Source organism: Lutra lutra, chromosome 6, assembly GCF_902655055.1.
Source record: "Lutra lutra chromosome 6, mLutLut1.2, whole genome shotgun sequence".
Lineage (NCBI taxonomy): Eukaryota > Metazoa > Chordata > Mammalia > Carnivora > Mustelidae > Lutra > Lutra lutra.
The window spans coordinates 93,776,203-93,797,572 of record NC_062283.1 but is presented as its reverse complement, the minus strand read 5'-3'; the positions used below and the strand labels follow the sequence as shown (position 1 = coordinate 93,797,572).

The 21,370-nt window shown below is 39.4% G+C and overlaps 1 protein-coding gene across 7 annotated transcripts in view; it reads right to left on the bottom strand.

Moving 5' to 3' along the window:
• Positions 1 to 21,370, bottom strand: part of AIG1 (androgen induced 1) — a 265,961-nt gene that overhangs the window by 188,081 nt on the left and 56,510 nt on the right. For 6 of the 7 annotated variants that reach the window (XM_047734176.1, XM_047734169.1, XM_047734174.1 and 3 more), the window contains exon 2: positions 14,720 to 14,875. The exons of the other annotated variant lie outside the window; for it this stretch is intronic. In XM_047734176.1, the coding sequence (XP_047590132.1) occupies positions 14,720 to 14,875 (156 nt within the window). The remainder of the gene's footprint in view (positions 1 to 14,719; positions 14,876 to 21,370) is intronic. 7 annotated transcript variants of the gene reach the window in all.

The following is a 21,370-nucleotide window of genomic DNA, read 5'->3' as shown; positions in this document are numbered from 1 at the left end:
TTAAACTAAAAAGCAATTACAAAAATTTCAGAATATTGGTATCTTACTGAACATAGCCTCTGGCCAAAGGGCAATTGGGTTTGAAATCAATAATAGAAACATAAAAATCCCTGTATGTTTGGCAATCTAAAAACATGCTTTAAAAACTAGAGATCAAACACAAAATCATAATGGTCTCTGGAAAATATTTAGAAATAAAGAGCAATAAAAATGGTAGATACAATTCTTGTGGGATGTAGTTCAAGTGTTAAATGAGGGAATTTTGAACCTCCTATACTTACAGTAGAAAGGGAGGTGTAAAAATTAATGAGTGAGGTGTACATCTTCAGACGACAGCAAAGAATAGCCAAGTGATTAATGAAATAGAAAACAAGCATATGGGTGCTTGTATGCTGTAGGTACAGGAAAAAAAATCTGTAGGTACAGGAAAAAAAATCTGATAAAACGGGGCCATAACTATGGTACCCCAGACCATGCTCAGATTCGCAGGGGCAGAGGTGATGGACATGCCTTGGCACACTTGTATTTCATTGCAGCTTACTGTTTAGGAAGCGTTTGTCCTGGAGAATCTCTTACACATGTGGAGCAGGAGAAGGAATGTGCAAGAATGTTCAAAGCAGTATTGCCCAGAACTGCCAAAAACTTGGAAAAAGTCCTAATATTCATCAATAATAACGTAGATAGATTTCTCTGATGAAAATTCTAAAGACGGGTCAGAACATTCAAGAAATCAGAATGTTTTCCTCTTTTGTGCAATTTTCAACCTACTAGTTCAATCAATCAGTGCTTATTTACACTGGAAAATAGAAGATGTATCCACCACCCCTCAAATTTCTAGGTGAACTCAGTTGGAAATGGTGGGTGAGGAAGTTGTAGCAGAGCAGACCCATTTCTAACTTAGGACATAAACCCCACCAGTGGTATATTGTTTTCCCTTGAAGCCTTTTACCAGTATTTGAACCTTTCCTTCCCACCTTCTACTGCCTTCCTGAACCATAAGAACTTCTTCTGGGATTTTGGGATGGCATGACCATACATACCCTTGAATTTCAAGAACTTACACACTCTAACCTTTTGAATGAGTGTCTGCAATGGAGCAGTGTGAATACTTCGCTGAAAGATGCTCTTGTCTCTCAGGACATTCTCTGTGATGTGAGACCACTTTTGAGGCAAATGGAAGGAAACTGACACTCTTTACTTGTCATCCTGTTGGATACTGTTCTAGCTACTCTGTGACTTTCATTGTCCTTCACAATAACCCACATGAGTTAGGTTTCGTTGAGCCCAACCCATCAAATTAGAAAACCAGGATTGGGGGAGCCTATGAAATTTGTATTAGGAAGTGGTGGATCCAGAATTAAAACCCCATCTTCCTCCAAGGCGCACGTTCTTTTAACTACATCTGGTCTCCTAATGCCTCACACAGGTGAGATCACCCCATAACGTCGGTCATTTTGCATTCTAATAACTAACCCTCCTTTTATGGGTTCAAAGTTTAAAAATGATCCATTTCAAATGAGTTCCGTTTGAACACAAATTGAGCAAGGCTTCTTTCACTCTCTGTCGAGTGACAACAAATAAAAATTAAACATATCCCTAAACCTCACACAAGACTATTTTTATTATTTGGAGAACCACTGCCAAACAAATAGCATTGGTAGAAATTTCTTTTTCAAAAAACTATTTAGACCTTTTGTCACATAAAATCACTGAATAATCAAATTCTTGCTCTCTGTCTCTCTTTCCCTTTCTCTTTTTAATAAAAGGGGACTGTAGTCTATTATTAGATAGGATTGCATTAAAATGAATATCCACAAGGCAGCTTTAAGTACATGGGAGAGACATCCAGCTAACTACAACTTGAATTTAAAGTTACCACCTGAGAATAAAATTAAGAAAGATCTAATTTAATCTAATCTAATAAAAGTTAATTAAGTAATTAGAACATCCTTTTGTAGAAGCATCCTGTTAGGTAGCTATGGATCACTGAGTGCCTATATTCAGTGTCTGGGGTATAATATCATAATGGCCTGACCAGAACACTATTATAACAGTGGACTTTGAAGCCTGATTAAATGAATTACGGGCTTCCCAAGAAGGATCTGTTAACAGGGAAAAGTATCATCACCGTGGACAGGCTTATGGATATAACAGGGCAAGAATGGGTCTCCTGCTTTGCATAGAAAAGAGGTGCCCCTGGCCCCCCAAGCTTGCTCTGATCTACTGGTAAGTCAGTCCCTATGGAGCAAAAGGATGCATCAGACTAGTAATCTGACCACCTGCCATACTCTCTGTCTTCTTCAAATTGTTCTGTTCTAGAGAGAGTTTATGCAGATTCTAGTCTACCTGACAGCTTTTTTTTTTTTTTATCATTACAAATTATTCAGTTATCCTTCTGAGTTAAACTTTAGTCTGTTATCATTTAGTTTGCATTAGTTCATTGGCTGAGAGAAGGATCCCTTAGAAAAGATTGATAAAATTGAGTGTCTGGGTCTTTGGTCCTGGACTACAGTGACATTTAAATACTGTCCCAGCACACTGGGATACCCACAAATGGTCACATAGCTCTCTCTGAATTGCTATGGAGACAGGAGAGGAAAAGCACTAAAGTTTCCTTGTTTTGCTTAGTTTAGGTTATATGCGAAACAAACTAGGAAAATACATAGAACTTTCTGTGCATAGTTTGCAGTGGGGAAAGAACTTTTGGAAAGGTTGGTTGGTTTGTTTTTGAACGGTCGTATTCAACTGCATATCAATCTTATTTCTTCTTCTAGGAATAAGTACCCTTTAAATTTAGCGCATAAACATCTGCAAATGACAAAACATTTGCAAATGAGAATTACACGTGAGATTTTCGTACTATAAAAGAAATAAATACTCATTACGGAAATTCGGGGGACCTTTTGTTTTTGCCTTTAAACTGCTCTATGATGATCTCTGCTGTATAAACGAAGGTGGAAGAAGGTCAACAAACAAATGGTCTCTCTGGAACCAAATTGCCAGAGAAGCATCTATGCAGCCTGAGCGTCAGCATTCTGTCTGCCCAACAGCATTTCAGGAGTTGTGTTCTGGTATTTGAGCTACTTGAATTCTTGCCATCTGCTTAGGCTCCTCTAGAATGGCTGGTCAATTATGGATTTTTTTTTTTTTTTTGGCTGAAGAACACCTCTTGTCCATTAAAGCCAGGGGTTAGACTAAACTAATTACTTTGAAGGTCAGCAGTTCAGGAATATGCCAAGTTTGGAGAGAACATCTACTTCCTGTGGATGATTCTTTTGCCCGAGTGTTAGCTTTCTTTCTCTCTTTCTCCTTCCTTCCTACCCTTTTTACTTCAGGCCCTTAAAGCATCAAGCAGGCATCAAACATGACTGACCAGGTCCAATAGGCAGGCGTTATTCTCCAGGAAGGACCAAACAGAGCAAGGACTGACTGCTGCGGCTGTTGTGGCAACAGCTCGTCCACCCTCTCTCAGGGCGCAGGTCCTGGTGCTGGGCTCACAGCCTTGGGGATGAGTGGAGCTTCGTCTTGCCTACTGCTTCTTGTTTTTATAAAATCCCCTTTGAGAGTAAGTGAAATTGTGTGAGGGCGTTTAACATAGTGACTGGCACACAGCATTCAATAATTTGCCAGAAGGGCTATGGAGATGTTTTCCCCATTTTCCCGGCTGCCTGGCATTGCAAGATAAAATGCACAAGAAAGTTCTTCTGTGTATCCTGCAACATAGCAGAGAAGACACTCACCAAATAGACAAGATTGTTTACAGGCAGCCTCTGCTGAACGAGGCTTGAGGCCCAGGAGAGTAGTTCAATTTGATGAACTGATCTGATTTAGACCACCTCAATCCTTGGTGAAAATAGGTGGAGGTATAAATTATAAATTTAAAAAGAAAGCAGATTTAACTGAAAAGCTTCTCCGGATAAAGCAGAACAAAATTGCTTTCAGGAATTCTTAGTAAAATTTTTTCTGGGGTAGGCACAGTTCATTTGTTAGGATACCCATACGGAATGTACTGGATCATTTCTTGCCGAAAATATTCTTTTGCAATCTGTAGCCACGAACTGTGCCTTCTGCCACCCCAGAGATGAGTTGCAGAAGATACTGGATACATTTAGTAACCATTCTTAAAAATGATGCTAATTCTATTGATAAAACCTGATTTTCAGATATTAAAAACAAGCACATTGGGTAAATGGGGAGCTTAAATCTGTACTCAATGGTTGAAACAAGAAGACGAAACAGGAAGATTTTTTGTTTGTTTGTTTTGTTTTTTTGCCACAAAACTTATACTTTGCAAACTGGCCTCTAAAACTGTATAAAACCATTGTCTCCATGGTGTGAAATAATACATCAAATGGAAACAGTAATAAGCACAAATGAACAGCTTTTGTTAAATAGCCTCAGGGAAAAGGATAAACAGTGGCTTTTCATCCAGATTCTGCATAACTCCCTTTCTTACTCTGATGTATTCTCCTAAATTAGAAACTGTGGTCAGCTCAGAACTTCTGTATGCAGCTAAAAATACCCATCAGGCGAATGATGAAAAGCAAAGTTAGGTCTGGTTGTCAAGAAGCAGAGTACCTGCTAACAGCAAGCTCCCCGGTGGTCAGGGTCTGGTGAGGTCCTGGCTGCACCAGGGGTCGCAGACTCGCGCCCTGAAAAGTGGGAACCCATCTGTACAATTGTACCATAGAAGCATCTTCTGTGAAGTGAGAATGATGGAAATTCCTATTGTTGAGGCTACGAGGGTTGAATACGCAGTTAAAGTAAAGCCCGTAGCACCGTATCTACCCCCCAGTAGCAGGGAGCAGAAGTTAGTGCTCGTTTTTAGATTTTTTTAGCCCCTTGAGTTGTTTGTGGGTTTTGCCTCTGTGGAAGGGAGAGGGTGAGAAGTCTCAGAATGTGCAAATGGAACCGCTCTTCCACCGGCTGGAAACAAAAAGAAAGGCGACTGCAAATGCCTCTGGGGTTGTGGTGTCTTCTTGAAAATCTAAGGCAATTGCAGCAGGAGGGAGGAGCAGGTAGCTCTTCTGAATATTCGGACAAAAATGTTACTCTACTAATGAATCTAGTGGGCTGTTTCTCTTTGTTGACTCAAGGCTAATTTTGACAGCATCCCTGGGCATATGCATGCTTATATTATTTTCTGGGCATGGGAGTGCTGAGGCTTCTTCCTTTTTATTATTTGTGCTTGTAGGAAGGTAGTCATTCTAATTTTGTAGTGGAGTTTAAGTGAGGGAAAGGGGCGGGTCCCTCCTTAAGGTTAAGTCGTGAGGGAATCCAAAAGGGAAGAGAAAACTTATCTACATTCACACCGTCCCAACGTGGGCACACCTCCACTTACACTCGGAATTTTCTTGTTTCCCCATTCTTCCCCAGTTTCCCCTTGGTGAACAATGAACAATATGGTAGAGCACCCAAAAGCAGACTGGGACGGAAGGGCTCCTTCTGGTTCCTTCTGAGACACGTTCCCTTCATTTTCTCCCCATCCACCAAACGTTAGCAGCACAGCCGGACACCCAGTGTGTTTGCTCCTTTGTGCGAATGGAGCACAGATGTAACCTACAGGATAATGGGCATTCTGGAGAGGGAAACCTCTTGGCAGGTGCCCTTCAGAGGAGTTTAGGAGACCGTGAGCGGGACTCCGGGCTCCATGTGAGCTGTGGCTCCACGCATGCTTTCCCCTCATTGTCCCCCAGTTCCTCATTTTCCTACCTTCCACCTGTCCCCTGACATGTCCCCCAAAGTTAGAATCACGCCTCAACTTCCATTCTAAGAAAGCAAAAGGCAGACATGATGAAGGAAAGTCCTATGTAGAACCTGCTATTCGCAGTAAGATAAGCAAATCATTAGCACGGTCATCCCACAGGCACAACTAAAGTTAATAAACTTTGCGTAGGTGGAAAGTCCACTGGCTCCTTCCTTGGGGGGAAATGTTCCTTGTGCTATCAGCTGATGTGATACAGCACATTCTGATCCAGCTAAAACAGGTAAGAGTCACCTGAGGACGGCCACAGGGACTACAGTGATTTCAGGGCACCCACACAGCAAATCACTGTTTCTTCTTCTACAGAGAAGGAGATGAGGTTGGGGTAGAGTGAGGAGGGCAAAAGGTGAGAGAGGGAGAGAGAGATATTGAGAAGGAGGAAGAAAGATAAGCAGAGAAGGAAGAAGAAAAATACTGTGTTCCTGTTTTCTTTTCCTTTTAAATCAACAGTAATATTGCATCTTGTTCTTGGTTTCCCAACAAGGGCATACAAAGATCCTGACTGGGATTGGGGGGGGGGGGTCTTATTTTGAGAACAAGAAGCGTGTGTCTATTTTATAATATGCATCACATATTAATGTTACTGAAGATCAAGTCTATCATTTCTCAATCACGTACTTCAAATATGTATCATACTTATGGGTATAAATATGGAAAAAAGATGTCTACATTTCCTGAGACACTTTTGTGGCCCTTTGGCCCAGAGAGAGTGGGAATTCTGTGAAATGACACTCAGTGCATGACCGGTCTCTACCACTTCTAGGGGGCTAGTCAAGAAAGATTCTACTCGTCGAACCTGCTCGTCCACCTGTCTGAGTTGCTGGTCTGTGGCAGGGCCAGCTCTCACAAATTTCCTCAGGAGTTTCAGAAACTGAACAGAAACCGTTAGTCACTTGTATAACATATGGGACTTTCTTTGAGAATAACTTCAAATACCAGATTTTGATAGCTGTTTATAAGAACACGAAATTAAAATGTACAAAAAATGGTGCTGGCAGAGAATAAATGGAAAAAAATATGCCTTCCTTGGCTCAGATAGGAAATGTTCATGATAAGTCTCATTAGTTTTACTCTATTTTTCATAAACAAACAGATAAACAAAAAATTACTTAAAATCCTATTTGTTTTTACTCAGTTTACATTTAATAGTATTCTCAGTATTTGTTACTTAATCATAGTTCTTAAAACTCCTGATTTTATTTGGGCAGCAATGTGCCCAATCCCTAAGGATAAATCATAATTCACTGAAGCCCTTACAGTAAGCTCATTTCCTTCTCCCACTTGCTTTCCCAGCCTCCCTTGCAGCTGGTTCTAGCCATGTGACTCTTCTAACAAATGAAACCTATGGAGAAGTCTGTAGACGGGGCTTAGATGGAAATATTCATTATCGTGATGAAGAGACAACACATGGGGAGAGCTCCCTAAAGAACTTCTTCCTCTTCCTGCCCTGAACATGATTGCAAAGGAGGTGATGTTAGGGACTTTTATCAACCCTCTTGAGACTGTAGGTAGCAAGTCCAAGGCAAAAAGCCAACACTTGGGAGAAAAGAAAGTGGATAATACAAAATGCCTAAGTCTCAAATGATAACACCAAGCAATACCATTCTGAAACTACCTGCTTACAGGCTTCTTGCTTTGTGAGATATTAAATATCTTTATTGCTTAAGCCACAGTTGGATGGATATTCACTCAATAAATACTGAATTATTTAGGCCTTGCTCCTGAGGCTTGGGTTACAGCAGTAGATCAAACGTGCAACCTCTCTGGCCTCACAGGGTGCAAAGTCAGAGGAGACATCTGTTACAGAAATAAAAGAATAAACATAGAACGTGCCAGGTAGTGGTAATCATTATGGAGAACATAACGCAAGGTAAGGAGATTGAGAATAATGGAAAGCTAATTTATATTGATTATTCATGGAAGCTTTTCTTGCGAGGTGATCATTTCAACAGAGACTGAATGAATTAAAAGAGTGAACCGGGTGGATACCTATGGGGGTTCTGTTACTTGCAGCTGAAAGCATCATTAACTTAAACATCCAATAAGTTTGTGGGTCATTTGTCAAAACAGAGCTCCAATATCATCATTTCTGGGAAGACTTCCAAGACCTCCCACTCACTAAAATCAATTCCTTCCTCTTCTAGGATAATTCTTCACCTTAGACCCCTGCACTGTTATCTACACCATGCCTTCTTCACCATAGTTGTTCATAGAGCTTATAAAAAGTCACTTTCTCTAGACGTTGAGACTCTTGAAAGACAAGATCAATTCTTAGTCACTGGTATCTTGGCTTCTAGCACTCAGTACTGTTTACCTAGTGAGCTCCATGTACCCACAAATAATTATGGACTTGACTAGAATTTCTGTCCTTTGAATGTTCTGGATATAAATGTATGCTTTCCAGCTAGACTGTGATTAAAAGTGAGCACCTATAGAAATGTTATTAAACTGTGATTATTTTTTATGTTGAAGAAATTTATCTTGTAAGCATCGAACAAGCTGACTGCTCCATGAAGCTATACAAATTACATAGATCACGTAGGCAGAAATCTTTGGTTTCCATCTAGGAGACAAATATATGTAGATTGTTGAGAAGCAACCTGGTTCCCTATCAGGTACATCTGTCTAATCACATTATGTCCTTGGTCTTTGGAAAAGGCTATCCAAAAATGATGTAAGACCACTCACCTAGGTTTGGTAATTACAGTCTCCCAAGTATTTTCCCCTGGTAGGGGAGGAAAAAGTTCATTTCATTTACTGATCTTGAAGGAATACCCATCTGTGAACCCTCCCTCATAGGCAATCAACTCACACTCACTTCAGTGAAGGAGAAAGCATACGATTGGTTTAACCCAAAATGAACTGGGTTTTACCATAAAATATGACCCTAACACATATTACATTTTTTAACTTCAAAGGCGAAGAGAAAGGAAAAGGGCATTTGAAGAAACTTAAAACATCAATGAAGGTTTCCAAAAAAAAAAAAAAAAAAACCAGAAAAGAGTTTGGTTTCAGGTGCCTGTGTGAAAATTTAATAAAGAGAGGATCAGTGGATATGAAGTGTATTTTTATATTAAATCCAGAGTTTGTAGAATAAAGTAAATAATGTGCTTTTTTAAAAGTTTCCCCTTAATATCAAAACAGAAGGAAAGGCATTTGCTTCATATACTCTCAAACAGAATAAAATTCCCTTCCTTTATGTGTTACATTAACAGATATTTATATTAGTAATTAATTTAAATTAATGTTTGCTTTCCATTTAAGCCAATCTCTTACTTAAAAATCAGAAAGGAAAATAATGTTTTTTTTAGATTGTAGGGATATGATCTAAATTCGTACACTTCACAACATTTTTGTGAATAACGGCTTAGAGTTAGCAGGTATGTCAATAAATGAAGCCTTACGAATCACTTTTTGAAAATACTTGCTAGATACTTTTCTTTAAGTTTGCATTTGAGATTTCAAATTACATTTTCCATATATCCTAAGGAAGCTGGTATCATACAGCCTCCAGCACAAGCCAAAACAAATTTTCGAGGTACCTAGACTAGGTTGATACATATCAAATCTTCACCACATCTTCACAAAAACACACTTATAACACCAGAGATGGTTACTGAATGAATAACTTTGAGACTAAACTCAGGTAAAAGCCCAAATTCCAGAAAACCCTACCTTGGCACATCCTGGTTTTCTCGGGATACCCTGGATGCCCACCCCTGGTTAGAACAATCCAAATCTCCAGGTCCTTCTCGGATACTCTCCCCCTCTCCACAGAGAGGGACATCCTCATCCTCAGCCATCAGCAACGTTAGTTAAGCAACAGCCCAGCTTTCGGTCTTGAGCAACCCAAATGACACCAGGGACAAAGATGTATGGGGGAGGTGGGGAGATCCTATGATGACAGGTCTCCTGCAAGCTGAGAAGCTGCATATGAATGGGATACATACACTTGAATGAATGGAGAAAGTATGAGAGCTCTTCGTCATTAAAGGGGCTGCTTTGGATAGTAGTTGGAAACACATTTAGAATATCTGAAAGAAGCACTTTCATACTCATCATTCTCATTTTTTTTTTTTGCCACTCTTCCTCTTTTTCTTACCTTTTTGTTTGTTTGTTTGCTTGCTTCGTAGCAAGTCTTAGCTGATTCTCTTAGCTAGAAGGGTATCTGCTAACATAAAAGTCAACAAACTGACAGGAGACAAAAGATATTCTTGGTTGATTGCTCCTAACAAACCTTCAGTCCTTCCAGACCACATAATGTCATAGAGTTATTTGTAATGCTTCTTTAAAGGGTGACAGGGTTCAGAAATAAACTGCACATGGTACAAAGAGCCTCCCATGGGTTATCCCTGCAAAATGCGTTGCAAGGCTTTGGGAGTGGTGGTGGTTTCCGGCCATTAGTGTTACTAATCAAGGCCAGCTTTGCATTTCTGGGCATCTACACAAATCAGGATGATACATGCTATGTTCACTCAAGCAACCCCACTGATTTCTTCAAGGTTACGCTCAAACAAAACTTTGCGCCAATTATCTTTGATTGGAATGCTTCATTATTTTATACATCCTAGAGATAGAGTCCATGAAGTAGACACTTTAGGTCCATGGGTCACAAAAATCATATTTAGTGCTTCATGCCCACATAAAGCAATTACTGTCAACTCTCAATTAACCTCGTTATTGGAGGAAGCATTAATGGAGACAATACAAATCCTAGATAACCTACCCATGTCTTTCTTGTTGCCATAGTTGCAGCTAAGGTGAGAGAGAGAGAGAGAAAGAGAGAGAGATAATGGGAGCACCAGGCAAAGCTTGGGGCTCAGAGGTCTCTTTAGAAAAATTTGAGTGGAGGCGCCACTCTGCCCCTTATTATGCCCCTTGCCTCTCTGCCCTGCATCAGGAAGCAAAAATAACATGACTTTCCCTGCAAACTTCCGGCTGACCAACAAAAGGTAAGAAGCAGAGGAAGCCAGGAGAAAGTGGGGTGAAGGGGAGGTACCCTGCGAGGCTGGCAATCACTGGCAGTCAGAGCCTGAAGGCCTCTGGGGACCACAGGCAGGTTCTCAGGGGGGGCTGTACACCTTGGTCCTTAGGAAGCTCCAGCCATGTTCAAGGCTCTCGGGCACTGGGCAAGTGCTTGAGTGTTGTGCTCTTTCGGATTTTGACTGTGTCAACCAACATAGTAAAGGTGTTTAATTATAAATGTCATAATTAATCGTTTGCACACATGATTGCACACATGATAAGCATTCTTACGCTATAGATGCCTACGGGATAGGGACATTCCCATCAAATCAGGTTGCAGGCATAGATGCTCCTCCATCATTCAGAAGAAACGTCCCAGGCCAGGAGCCACAGGAACGGTAAGATGACCCCTCTTCACGTGATTCCAAGTGGTTCTGCTCCAGAAAGGGTTGCCATTTTAACAAGGAAGAAAAACTTCAGTGGTAAAACCACACTGAAATTCCAGACACTAGTGAGTAACTAAGGGTCTGGCAGAGACACAAGAGGGGCAGAAGAGAACCTCCGAAGTCACAGCAAAGACAAGAGCACACCAGAAAGGAAATCTAGGATGTTAACCTGGGGAAAGGAGGGCAAAAAATCATAAAATTATGTTTTAATGAAAAAACTGTGTTAAAATACTTATAAGAGACACATTTGTGTCCTTTATAAATATGACTTTGCTATAAATGAATGGGGTCTGGCTGGAAAGAAGCTATTTATTGTTTTTTTGCCTCAGAATGAATTTCTGTGTATTAGCTTGAGAAACTGGGGAAATGGATGCAAAAACTCAAATGACAGTAAGAAACAGTGGAAAACATAGGAAGATTTCTGGAGAATATAGGCCAGAATTCTTCCTAATACCAAGGGGAGACAGAGAGAGAGAGAGAGAGAGAGAGAGAGAGCGAGAGCGAGCAATGTAGCAGAGGGACTTCAAAAAGTGCGACCCAGCAATCCCACTACTGGGTATTTACCCCAAAGATACAAATGTAGTGATCCAAAGGGGCATGTGCACCCCAGTGTTTAGAGCAGCAATGTCCACAATAGCCAAACTGTGGAAAAGAGCCCAGATGTCTGCCACAGATGAATGGATAAAGATGTGGTTCATATATCCATATTACTCAGCCATCAGAAAGGATGACATCTTACCATCTACATTGACGTGGATGGAACTGGAGGAGATCACTCTGAGTGAAATAAGTCAATCAGAGATTGATTCATGAGATTATTCACTCATATGTGGAATATAAGAAACAGCACAGAGAATCATAGGGGAAGGGAGGGAAAACTGAACGGGAAGTAATCAGAGAAGGAGACAAACCATGAGAGCGGCTTAACTATAGGAAACAAACTGAAGGTTGCTGGAGGGGAGGCGGGTGAAGGATGGGGTAACTGGGTGATGGACGCTGGGGTGGGCACGTGATGTGATGAGCACTGGGCATTATATGCAGGGGTGAGTTATTGAACTCTATATGAAGTAGAGATGTAATACTTGTTGATGTAATGAAATGAATGATGTAATATTTGTTGGCTAACTGAATTTTAAATAAAAAAAAAGTTCAGGAAAAAGAAAAGGCTAGTGTCTGTAAAAGGGAAATGACTCACGATAACAGGGAAGATTATGAAAAATGTGAATATTGACTCTAAAATATCAGTGGGTAAGCCAAAAATAAGAGTTAAAGAAATAAGTGAAGCTGTTCATCCAATTGATTCATTATTCTTTAAATTCTTCCGCGAAGCTCATCAGGGTGGGAAGGGGCATACCCCTGGAATGAAATGTGATGTGACTTCTGGGTTAAAAAGGAGGGGTGAAATTAAAGGTATAATTACTTCTCGTCCCTTTTTCAAAACACAGAGAAAAGAACAAAAATAGTGAGGTAGAGTAAAGTATCAAACATGATCAAACAAACAAGCAAACAAAAAGTCCCCATCCGGGGCGCCTGGGTGGCTCAGTGGGTTAAGCCGCTGCCTTCGGCTCAGGTCATGATCTCAGGGTCCTGGGATCGAGTCCCGCGTCGGGTTCTCTGCTCAGCGGGGAGCCTGCTTCCCTCTCTCTCTCTCTATCTCTCTCTCTCTCTGCCTGCCTCTCTGTCTACTTGTGATCTCTCTCTGTCAAATAAATAAATAAAATCTTTAAAAAAAAAAAAAAAAGTCCCCATCCTCTTTACAAACCATGAGGCGCACATGGACCAAATTCAGAAAGGAATTGAAAGCTGATGAGTATCTCGAGTCTCAAGCAGGTGCAAAGTTTCTGGCCAAAGTAATGTCAAAAATGTCTAAAGGGCATAGGCAATCTGCCTTTGATGAGATGCTAAGAGGCACAATTTAAGCCCTAGAGACAAAGTTTGATATGGCATAACAGAGGGAGAGGCAGAGCTAAGAGAAAATGTGTTAATACTGTATTCCTATTTACTTTTGTATTGTGTTACTGTATTCCTTCTGGCCAAGGAAGTCTTCCAGAGGCAATGACATGCCTGCAGAAATTGCAAGGGAATAAGCCAGTAAAAAGAAACAAAAGATGCACAGGCTTGGATTTTCTAGATAATTCTTTCATGCACAGAGTATAAGCCTTTATACTTTATGACAATGGAAGTTTTCTCTTTGATGATTATTCTGATAGAAAGTATTTGAATTTTATATGTCAAGTCCAAAGAAGGAAATACTAAATAGTATGGAAAGCATCTAACTGTCAGGTTAAGCAACAGAATTTGAGAGATTTGCTAGATGGTTTCAATATGAGCACCCATTTATTTTTTCAAAGGAAAAAGATGAGGGAACGAGCAGAGGACTGTGATCAGATTACAAGAATCTCCTTGTGTTGCTTTCAAGAGCTAAAGACTACTTTATCCAAGAAAATACAATTCAGTACACAGGAAAAGCAATTCAGTGATAATCTGGGTATTCACTAATTGGTCTTAGAACAAGCATCTTCTGCCAGTTATAGATCTGGAAGGATTTAAAAAAAAACAACTTTCTGACTCTACCTAACATGGACCTTGGGCTTGATACACATTCTAGACCAGACCACCTGGGCCTGTTTTTTCTATACAATGGCTGGCAAAGGAAAGGTCTGAATTTGAATTAGGTAACACGCTCTTCCTTGTTTTCACAATTTGAGATTTAGAGGAGTTCTCTCCCTCTTTTCCTGGCGATCCACAGGTTAAAATCTATAGAATCTCATCGGGCTCTGGCCCTTTAAAGAAACATGGTTTATGGATGGATAATGGATGATTAATGGACTTGTGAAGGAAGTCAAGCAATGGAGGGACTCTAACAGAAAATAATGAAAATCAATGAAGCCAGAACAGACCCAAACATAAAGCAGCATTTACTTAAGTGATATTAGCCAATGGCACAGTCGGGAGAGCAAAGCAGTATGAGCTAATGACTTCCTCTCTCAAGTTTAAAAAATACTAGAATGGTCATAGACCCAAGGACCATACATTTTAAGTTCGGGCTGCCAAAGACACTGCTATGGGTTGAATTGTGTCTCTCTAAAATTCATATGTTGAAGTCCTAACTCCCCAGTATCTGGGAATGTGACTGTATTTGGATGTAGGGCCTTTTGAAAAGCAGGTAAGATTAAATGAAGTCAGTGAGGGGTCCTAATCTGATATGACTAATGTCCTGATTGGAAGAGGAGATTAGGGCACGGACACACATGTGAGGAGATCATGTGAGGACACAGAGAGAGGAGGCCACTCACTGGCCAAGGACAGAAACCTCACAAGAAATCAGCCTTGTGGATGCCTTGATCTCGGACTTCTAGTCTCCAGAACTGTGAGAAAATAATTGTCTGTTGTTTGAGCCCCCAAGTCTGCGGCGCTTTGTGACGGTAACCCTAGCAAACTAATTCACAAACCTGCTATATAACCAGCCCTTCTTTTTCTCTTAGAAGTCTGAAATAAGACCCAAGTTTCTTTTGTGGTTAGATGCATTCTACATCATACTCACAACCCCAACAGGAAAGGCCAGGACGGCTAACATCCAGTCCCGGAGAGAGATGAGCTTCTTGAGCTGCCTTTCTTGTTCTTGGTTCCCACTTCCTCTAGTCAGGAGACTGGAAAGATCAGTCAGCACGCAAATGCCAAAAAAGACAGCCTGGATGACCTGGAGGGAGACAAGAGCTGGTGTTAGTCAGGAAGATCTAAGAAGGCCCCAGCTGTAGGACAAGTGAGCAACAACTTTATGACAGACATCTGATAAAAGAAGTCCAGAAGCATACTTAAAAGACTAGCCCTACAAAAAAAAAACAAAAACAAAAACAAAAGAGGAAGATATTTACAAATTGCTCTCACAGGTGAGAGAATTCATCCTAAAAACACTGCTTCCATTTTTGCTCACCTCAGGACATGTACAAAATAAGCATGCACATACATATCTAAATAGGTCCAACAGAAAACAGTATCAAATATCATAATGACATGTCCATTATTTTGAAAATATCATATCTATGATCTAGTTATATTGACTAGTGGGGTTTAACAAATATTGAAGAAAGACAAAGAAAAGAATCAGGGTAGCCTGAATAAGAAACAAGACACTTTTGTCTGAATGTGAAGAACTCTTCCTATGCTTTAATCTCCTAAATTTAGAAATTTTCTTGCCAAAGCTTCTAGTCCTTGATTCACAATCAAATGAATGCAATAATCAAAACTGGTACAGAGCAATTTTCTGTTGTCAAACCTAAATGATAGGACCTCTTTCTCAAGTTTTCTGTTTTTGTGAAATAAACTCTTCCCAAAGTAATATAAACAGAGATAAACCACACCATATTCCCCAAAAAGCTTTCTGTTGTACATTCCCAAATCAATTACAAATTCAATTACTTACATCAGCTACATGTAACTTAGACTATTACAGGGAGGACTCTGAAACACTACAATTCAGTAATCTGTGAAATTCCCAAAGTGGGGGCAAAAGTATTAATGACCCAGAGCTGTGAGTAGAGGCAGGAAGCAACTGTCATATAGCTTAGCAAATGATAATTCAAATTATGGAAAGGGCAGAAAATACATTCCTTGGGCTTAAAAAGACATCCATTTAGCACCAAGAATAGATTCAGGGTAATTTTTCTGGCTTCTTTTACCAGAAATCATTTACTGATGGTATATTTATAAGAGATACAACTTTACTCACTACTTCTTTAGAAAACAACAAAAAGTGTTGTGTAAATGTCCATGTTGGTGGTGGAAAGAACTTGTGATTCAGTGGATGAGTGCATGAGCTCCTCACTGAGGCACAGAACAAAGGGAACAAAGACCCTCACAATCACGTGGTTCCATCCTTTAGCATAGTACTCCACACTCAGATTCTTAATCATTCTGTTCAAATTCTTATGTAAGCCATTTTGAAAATTCTGACTGATGGAGATTCCATTGCTGACCTTAGTGAGATAAAAATCCTGCAGTATTTTTACATAAAGTGCAACTGCTATGGTCTTCCAAGCTCACCTAATCCTGCCATTATTAACCAATCTTAGCTAGAGTAATGTTCTCTTCCTTCTCATACCTTAGCCTGTCTTATAGCTTCACTGACTTAAGGTTTATTGTTATTCTTTCTACAACCGGAAACCCCAGAGTGAGAGAAGCTGAGTCTGAGATTACTGAGCATGTCCCGACTGAAGGGGTGGCAAGAATCATGTTGTGATGACCAGACATAATTTCAATGACTCAGGGAATAATTTTACACTTAGGAAAACTTTCCATACCATATCTTATCACTTTAGATGTTTGATCTTTACATCAACCCTAAAGGGCTTTGAGAAATTGGAGTAGCCCGGCTGGGGAATAATAATCTTCATGCCAGTTTGGTCAGTGAACATATGAAAAGGTGTCCTACCTGATCAATTATCAGGAAAATGCAAATGTAGATGACAGTGAGATAGCATTTCTCACCTATATAATTATCTATAATTTAATTCTCACAATACCACTGGTTATATAGATGTAGAACAACTGGAAACCCTACAGTGGGAATGCAACTTGGGACAACCCATTTGAAGAATACTTGGCAATATCTAGTGATTTAAAGATGCATATACCCTATTATCTAGTGACTTCATTACAGAGGGTATTCTCTTACTGGAATTCTCATACATGTGTTCTTGTCACATGCACACAAAAGTTAATTTCTGCATTCATTGCTTCAAAAAAGTCAGCCTATATGTCTCAATTATTGACTGGATAAATAAACAATGTTATATCCATACAATGGAATTCCAAGTACTATCTGTTTTTCATTGTCACAACAAAACATTAAACAAAAAAAGAAAACAAAAAAAAAATGGTACATTTTGCCAGCATTAAAATAAATTTCAAAAGAATGCAAAGATAATTTTAAGGATGCATGTATATAAAGTAAAATATGAAGAAATCCATGAAATTAATAGCACTGAATTCAGGTACCTCTATAAGGAGGAAAAGATTTGGGGCACTTGGGTGGTTTAGTTGGTTAAGCATCAGCCTTTGGTTCTGGTTGTGATCCCAGGGCCCTGGGATCAAGCTCCCTCTTCCAGCTTCCTGCTCGGCGGGGAGTCTGCTTCTCCCTCTCTCTTTGCCCCTCCCCCTGCTTGTGTCCTCATTCTCTCTCATGAATAAATAAAATCTTAAAAAAAAAGAGGGTAAGACTGGAGGAAAGACACAAGGGCCTCAACTGTATCAATAATACTTTATTTCTTAACTTGATTATTTAGGTATATAGAAGTTCATTGTATTATTTTCTATGTACTTCATTATTATGAAATATTTCCAAATATCTTAAAAATAAAAGGTAAACAAAATGGTTTTCATGCTTTGGGGATGTAGTTGGCTAGTCTCTTTCAGCTGTTATGCTTTTAACTCAAGTTTCCTCTATTTTAAAGATGGGCTAGTAATAGCAGGATTTAGTGAACTCCAAATGAAGTGAATTTTAAATTTCATGATCAAGTAACTGCTACCAGAGTTGCCTTCCCAGTATAAACAACTAGACATTTGTGCTAAATATATAAATCACCTTTTTCATATATTGAACTTTTTCCTCTGCAATCAGCCAAGAAATCTTTTTTAATTAAATGGCTCACCTGATGAGGTCAGGCCCACGTTGAATAATTCTCCTTTTGCCACATAAAGTATTGTAATTACAGAGTTGGTTGTACTCACAGGATTTTTTTTTTTTAAGATTTTATTTATTTATTTGACAGAGAGAGATCACAAGTAGACGGAGAGGAAGGCAGAGAGAGAGAGAGAGAGAGGGAAGCAGGCTTCTTGCTGAGCACAGAGCCCGATGTGGGACTCGATCCCAGGACCCTGAGATCATGACCTGAGCCGAAGGCAGCGGCTTAACCCACTGAGCCACCCAGGCGCCCCTGTACTCACAGGATTTTACAAAATCCCATGGGAGGAGATTATACAATGGTGAGTATCACTGAAAGTCATTTTATTATTCCATATACCACAAGCTGTGGGTTAAATAATTTTCAGAGCTCATGCAGAATGGAGAGTTATTCAAGTTCTGACCAGAGAGGCCTTACTGACTACAACAAGCATTCAGTAGAGACCTAAGAACTTTATGACCTAAATAGTGATGTTAAAGCAGCCTTGAAATAAAAGCTACTTTACATCCACCCCAAAAATACTTCAAAACAATCATTAAAAAAAAGCTGATCTACAAGTAACTTAAATACCTGCAAAAACAAAATTCTACAATTTTTAAAAGATTTTTATTTATTTATTTAATTGACAGAGATAGTGAGAGAGGGAACACAAGTGGAGGGAGTGGGAGAGGGAGAAGCAGGCTTCCCATTGAGCAGGGAGTCCAGGTGGGACTCAATCCCAGGACCCTGGAATCATGACCTGAGCCGAATCAGACACTTAATGAATGAGCCACCCAGGTGCCCAAAATTCTACAATTTTTAAAGAAATATATCAAAATCCAGACATTTGACAATATCCAACATTATAATATTCAACATCTAATCAAAAATTACTAGGTTTTCCAAGAAATAAAGAAATCTTTAACCAAGAGGAAAACAGAGAAATAAAAACAGATATTGAAATGATAGAAATATTGGAATTAATAGACAGGTACATAAATCACTAAATTAAAGTAAGTTCAAGAAGTTAAATGAAAATAATGAGTGAAAATAAAAAAGACATTAAAAAGAACCAAACTGGGGGCACCTGGGTGGCTCAGTCAGTTATGCAGCTGCTCAGGTCATGATCTCAGGGTCCTGGGACTGAGCTCCACATTGGGCTCCCTGCTCAGTGAGAAGTCTGCTTCTCCCTCTGCCTCTGCCCCTCCCCCTGCTCATTCTCTCTCTCTCACTCTCTCTCTAATAAAAAAAATCTTTAAAAATTAAAAAAAAAAATCATAAAAGAACCAAGCTGAACATTTAAAAATTAAAGAAACTGCCTGAAACTTAAAAGTCACCTGGTGGAAATAATAGCAAATTAGACACCTGAAGAAGAAGAATTTAAAATTTGAATATAAAGCATCATAAACTATTCAAAATGAATCACAGAAAGAAAAAGATTTATGGGGCACCTTGGTGGCTCAGTGGGTTAAAGCCTCTGCCTTCGGCTTAGGTTATGATACCAGGGTCCCGGGATAGAGCCCCAGGCTCTCTGTTCAGCAGAGAGCCTGCCTACCCCCTCTCTCTGCCTGCCTCTCTGCCTACTTGTGATCTCTGTCTGTCAAATAAATAAATAAAAAGAAAAGAAAATTGAAAAAAAAAGAAAGAAAAAATTTTTAAATATCAACAGAGTCTCAATGAACTGTGAGAAAATGTCAAATGGACTAACCTATGTGTATTGTAGCCCTAAAGGGGCAAGGAGGGAGAGGGAGGGATCTAGAAAAAGTATTAGAAGAAATAAAGGCTGAAGTTATTCCAAAACGTCATTAAAACTATAAACCCACAGATCCAAGAAATGAAACAAATGGAATACACACAAAGAAAACTACATCAAGGCATAGTACAATCAAACGCTGAAAAACTAACACTTTAAAGCCACTGGAGGAGGGGTGCCTGGGTGGCTTGGTCAGTTGAAGGTCCAACTCTTGATTTTGGCTCAGGTCATGATCTCATAGTCCTTGGAGCTAGCCCTACGTCAGGTTTTGTACTCAGCAGGGAGTCTGCTTGAGGATTCTCTCCTTCCCCCATTTGCACACACATGTGCTCTCTCTCTCTCTCTCTAAAATAAGTTAATAAGTCTTAAAAAGAAAAAACAACAACACTGGAGGAAATAGATATATCACAATCAGAAATATAAAGATAAGAAACTTCAGACTTTTCATGTAGAACAACACAAGCCAGAAATCCATGGAATGATATCTTTTTTTTTTTTATTATTTCTACCAGAAATCTTTTTTTTTTAATTTTTTTAATTTTTTTATTTTTTCAGCATAACAATATTCATTATTTTTGCACCACACCCAGTGCTCCATGCAATCCGTGCCCTCTACAATACCCACCACCTGGTGCCCCCAACCTCCCACCCCCACACCTTCAAAATTCTCAGATCGTTTTTCAGAGTCCATAGTCTCTCATGGTTCACCTCCCCTTCCAATTTCCCTCAACTCCCTTCTCCTCTTCATCTCCCCTTGTCCTCCATGTTATTTCTTATGTTCCACAATAAGTGAAACCATATGATAATTGACTCTCTCTGCTTGACTTATTTCACTCAGCATAATCTCTTCCAGTCCCATCCATGTTGCTACAAAACTTGGGTATTCATCCTTTCTTTTTTTTTTTTTTTTACAGCTTTATCCATGGAATGATATCTTAAAGCCCTATAAGGGAGAAAATTTCTCAAAGGTGAAAGACTTTTTCAAATTCTGAAAGAATTTATTGTCACTAGAGTTTCACTACAAGAAATGTCAAAGGAATGGAAAACATGATACCAATTAATTTCAAACCTATACACAGCAATGATAATTACTAAAAATAGTATATATGTGGGTAAAATATAAAATATTTATCTTTTAATTTATTTTATTTTTTAAAAGATAATTGACTGATGCAAAAATATGAGAACATATTGTGAGGATTTAAACACATTCAGAAATAAAATTACAGCAGCACAAAGGGAAGAAATGGGAGGCATAGGTTGTTAAGTTTTTAATTTTACATAAAGTGGCACAATATTATCTGTCAGCAGAGAGTAATAAGTTAAGGTGTGTTCCATAAACCCTAGAGGAACCACTAAGAGAATAAAATGGAGATCTTCAGCTAATGAATTAGTTGTCTGTGCTGCATAACAAATTACCACAAATTCAGCAGCTTAAAACACCACCAATTTGTTCATTCATAGTTCTATATTTCTGTTGGAAGCCAGGCTTCTATGCCATCAAAATCAAGGTTTTGGTCAAGCATGGTTCTTATCTGGAGGTGCAAAGAAAGGAGCGTCTAAGCTCACTCTAGCTGTTGGTAGAACCCAGTTCTTTATTACTATAAAACTGATGTTCATATTTCCTTTTTATGTGTCAGCCAGTCATTTTCAGCATCTTGGATCTGCTCTCCCGCCCTTGTACCTACCTGATCCCACCCCCCAATCCTCAAAACCAGCAACAGAATAGCAGATTCTTCTTGTACTTCAGATCTCTCTGACTTCCCCTTCTGACATCAAT